The sequence below is a fragment of the Poecilia reticulata genome, linkage group LG19 (assembly GCF_000633615.1).
Source record: "Poecilia reticulata strain Guanapo linkage group LG19, Guppy_female_1.0+MT, whole genome shotgun sequence".
Lineage (NCBI taxonomy): Eukaryota > Metazoa > Chordata > Actinopteri > Cyprinodontiformes > Poeciliidae > Poecilia > Poecilia reticulata.
The window spans coordinates 11,086,300-11,091,090 of record NC_024349.1 but is presented as its reverse complement, the minus strand read 5'-3'; the positions used below and the strand labels follow the sequence as shown (position 1 = coordinate 11,091,090).

The 4,791-nt window shown below is 42.7% G+C and overlaps 1 protein-coding gene across 4 annotated transcripts in view; it reads left to right on the top strand.

Annotated features, from left to right (window-relative positions):
- Positions 1–4,791, top strand: part of LOC103481485 (adenosine kinase-like) — a 178,324-nt gene that overhangs the window by 80,989 nt on the left and 92,544 nt on the right. For all 4 annotated transcript variants that reach the window (XM_008436958.2, XM_008436959.2, XM_008436960.2 and 1 more), the window contains 2 exons: positions 211–383; positions 3,945–4,053. In XM_008436958.2, coding sequence (XP_008435180.1) covers positions 211–383; positions 3,945–4,053 — 282 coding nt within the window. The remainder of the gene's footprint in view (positions 1–210; positions 384–3,944; positions 4,054–4,791) is intronic.

The following is a 4,791-nucleotide window of genomic DNA, read 5'->3' as shown; positions in this document are numbered from 1 at the left end:
ATGAGAATAGTCTCTCTGTGTGCAGCAGGATTGCTTTTGGGTTGTTTACGACAGCTCGCAGCTCTCATATATCACAGGCAGTATGTTTGCTGTGAAGCTACAGTTTGCGTGCCATCTGCCTTAGCTGAACTTGACCCTCCAAACAGACTTGTATTTGTAAACTGAGCTCTTCTCTTTACTGTTTTTTTCTCTTTTTTTTTTTTTCTCTAGTGGATGCTCCAGAAACCGCATAAGGTGGCTACCTTCTTTGGGTGCATCGGGAAGGACGACTTCGGCAAGATCCTGAAGAAGAAGGCGGAGGAAGCTCATGTCGATGCCCATTACTATGAGCAGACCGAGGAGCCGACTGGTACCTGTGCGGCTTGCATCACCGGAGACAATAGGTTAGCCTCCTGCTTGGGACCTTTGACCTGGAAACTGCACTTTATCTGTGATTTGACAGAGCCTCTTCTTCCTCAGATCTTAGCTCCCCACATCAGARGGGTAAAAATGAACAGCTTGAGCTTGTTTTTCTTGGGCCCCACTCAGTCTCTGCCACCCCAGTGGGTTGTCATCCATCTACAGCCTGACAGTAGCAACGTGTTAGAGATTCCTGGGCTATCCCAGCTCTCACCTGTCAGCCTGTAAAAAGGGGCTTTAGCGTCTCTGGCGACTCTGCCACTTGCATCATCATCATCAGCAGCACATCTGAGACAGCAGAGGTCAAACTTTCACGCTCACACACACAAATATCACTAATATTAAGGGCTGCAGTTCATGATAGGCCTGGCAGCGATCAATAACCCTCATCTCTGAACACTCTTCCCCCTCGGCAGTCCTTCATCCTGACGGATACCACACTTGTCAGTCAGTCAGTAGCCGGACCCTGCCCATCCCGGGAGCCAGCTTTGGCGAATGGTCTTAGTGGGCTTGTTTGATGTGGGCTCTGACACCTGAAAAGGTCAGGTGCTGTGCTCGAGGAGGCGAACKCTGTAATATTTCTTACAGGTGTTTAACAGAGAGCTCAGGAACCCAGAAGAAAGGTCRACCACTGGGCCGGATTGAAAAAGTGATGGCTTTGAAGGACTGGGAGCTCACATGTCACAACCTCTCAAGATTTGATTAKTGAAAGGCTTCAAACTAAGAAAAATAAATAAATAAATCTGCCTTATTCCGGTCTTTCTCAGATTTGAGAATTGAACTTCCAGTCTGTGAATGTGTTGCATGATGAACAGTCCAATTTTAGACATTAAGAAACAAGTTTATTAGATTTATAGATGTGCAATCAGAGGTTTAATCAGCATCAGCAAGTCAAAGATCTCCGAGTTTGCATGATGGCAGCCAAACATTTTGGATCTACTTCAGAGTATAAAAAAAAATGTTTATCTAATAATCTTAGTATCTCTAACAAATTTAATTCATCGTAGTACACAAGGATGGAGTGATTACAAATCCCTGATTGTTGGCAAATTTTTGACTGACAAAAATCAGCTTTCAAAATTAAGTCATCTCTTCCATACTTACAGTTCATTATGTTGAGTGATGCACAATTTTTCACTTACAGTTTTAAGTGGTAAAATATAGCGAATAACATTTACTTAATTAGCATTAGGTATAATTGCCAAGGAACATAATTGTATAACAGCCACAATGGGTACCTTTTTAGTGAAGCAATTTTGTTGTTTCTTCCTGTTTAGTATTTAATCTGATTAAATCAGCTCCTATTACCACATTTTTGGTGAATATGGTTTGGAAATGAGAATTTTACAGCTTAAAACTAAAAACGATGAGCAAATTAATTAGAAGTTTTGTGCATGTGCAAGATGCCTATTTCATGGTGTCTATATTTTTGAAAACTTRAAAGCTTTAAAGCAATATAACCATCCTCGATATTAAAAGAAAAAAAGCTTAAATAAGTTGACACAAAATCTCTAAATGAATCAAACAGGAAATGCTTTTATTTCGAAAAACTTTTTTGCAATTTTTGTATCAATGTTGCAATCTACATGCATCTCCTTTCCTGGGCGGGAGGTAAACAGGTTTTCAAAGGTTTAGTTCATTTTGCAGAGTGCAATGTGAAAGCAAACTGCACCAGCTGAAAATGTTGCAAATGTTACAATTTTGGTCCACAATCGAAACAASCCCACTGGACTCTCAGATTTGAAAGTGCCTTGTGTCATTATGATGCTACAACAAGCATAAACGGCTTGTTGCAAACTATTTATAACCCAGAGTCTGTAAATGCCCCTGGCTGATAAATCAAACACGCCCTTTACCGGAGAATGTGTGTGTCACTTTTAAAGCTGCAGCCTGTGGTTTCCTTACTGTTCACATTTGGTAGATGCTAGCMTTAAACAAAAAAGACAAACTCCTTTCACTGGCACTTATGAAAAACTGTACGAGAAACAWCAGAGAAAAGCCATACTGTGCACAATGTTCCCATGACGACCAGTGAGTTGTCAACATTAAAGTAACTGAGAGGGAATAGCAGCTTATGCTCAACTCTGACTGCATGACATAAAGATTGTTTACACAACTTGAGTCTCAGGGCTACAATCCAAGTTGAGTCTTGAGTTTTCAGAGTTCATGACTATTTATTTTATTTTATTTTATTTACTTAAATGTGACTTGGGTTTCCGTCCAGCTACAGTTTTTATCAAACCCACATTTTGCTCTTACTCTGTGTTTCAATACGGAGCAGTTTTGCTGAAGTGTTAGGCTAAGATTATAAACTGTTTTGATATAGCTTCTTAATGATTTAAGTTTGGCGCATATTTCTGTGTGAACACAAGTTGAGAATGTTGCTCCCAAGCTTGGTAAACATTTAGGATTTGTGTTTCAGGTTCTGCCCCCCACACACCCACACAGATGTTTGAGCACAGATGACAGAAAAAGWGGGATATGCAGCAACCAATTCAGTCTCTCTTTCAATGTGAATACCATTGTAGAATGTAGCAAACTCTTAAATTGTTGGGGAAAACCCAGCTCTGTTTGATCAACAAAATGGTGCCCTCGTCCTTCAATAGTTTTGCAAGCTTGGCTGTAAAAATCACAGTGGAGGGGTTTAAGTGCACCCGTACAGATCATTTAAAAACAGCTGTGAGCTGAGGACTGAAGTACTTCTCTCTGGAGCTGCAGAGAGTGACGCTGTAGTTGCACTTTAATAGAAGTATCCCATCAAACCCCATTCGTTCTTTCATTGGGCTCTTCAGTTCTTTCGAACGGCCCCAGTGAATGACGCTCATTTCGCCTGTCTTGTGTGGCCCCGGCCTTCCAGTCCATTACCGCAGCCCTGATCAAACACAGTCCCGCTGTCACATCGCAGCCTTCGTCATCGCACTCTGATCAACTTACGACGCYGCTACTCCTCTCTGTGACACTAACTGCGGCGAGCAGCTTCTTCGTGCCATGTGAGAGCGGACCACCTTCCTGTAGCGGCGCGCTTCTGTCATATGGTCGCCTAACAGTTTTCCCCTAAGTAGCTGTGATGGCTGCTCTCGTTTCGATGGTCACTCATAAAGAAGAAGAACACGAGGACGGGCTAATGAGCTATGTTAAGATAAGGCCACCTGCTTCACTTCCCATCCTCCCACCTCTCGGCTAAAGTGCTCATTCAGTAATGGGTTTTTGTTGTTTCTCCACCTTCGTTAAGGGCGAGCCATTTCTCCTGATGATGTGAGAGAATGAATTATTTGAACGTGGCCTATTGTTCCTACTTTAATGTCTGATGATTTAAAATAGCCTGCTTTTGAAAAAAAAAAAACCCCGGCAAAATAGAAACATCTACATGACTTTATTTCACCTTGGTTCAAACCCTCTGGGAAGCTATTATCATTCTTTTTATGTGGTGAAAGAACAAAGAAAAGTCTGCAGCCTTTCTGTTTTTTTTTTTTAAGGATGTTTTTGAGACAAAATTAAGATGGATGATAAGCGAGGCAGAAGATTTATGGGGTCTGTCTCGGCAGGTCCCTTGTTGCTAACCTGGCAGCGGCAAACTGCTACAAAAAGGAAAAACACCTGGACTTGGACAGCAACTGGGAGCTGGTGGAGAAAGCCAAGGTCTATTATATTGCGGTAAGTGAGACCCCTCTATATTCAGAGTGACTGTTCCCCAACTCTGTTAGCCAGAGGAGGACAAAATGTTAAGAGGCTTTATTCAGGAAATGCCTCAGCACGCCCTCGGCATTGTCAATATATCCATTCATCCTTTGTTGGGGAAAATGAGCTATGTTACCTATTGAGACAATACAGCTCCATTTTCCCTCCCACCCCCCCTCGTCTTTGTGCACCAAGCTGCAGCGCAGTGTGAAATTGTTCTACATGTAATGTATTCATTCATTTCTTTTAACATGAAGACAAGCCAACAGGTGCTGCCAAAGTGTGAAAATTGATTATGCAAGTTCATTGGGCTTTACCCCTCTGCCCCAGCCCCCACCGCCTACACAATCTTCCACTCAAGCACACACTCACATACACACACACCCCCACACACGTGCACGCACACACACGCACACGCATACGCGCACACACGCCCACACACACGCACACACACACACACTCGTTTGTCTAGCTGTCTTTGCAGAAACTTTCCATTGACTTCCATTCATTTCTACAGCCGAACTCCAACCACAACTCAATTCACACCTTGGACCTAAACTTTACCCCGAACCCAAAAAAAGCATTTCTTCTTTGGGAGCAGTGAGTCCCCACAATGTAATATGTGCCAGGAAAATGGTCCCCACAATGCATCAAATACAGAACACACTCCCACACACAACAGGCTTCTAGTGGCTTTGATGAACCAGTGATGTC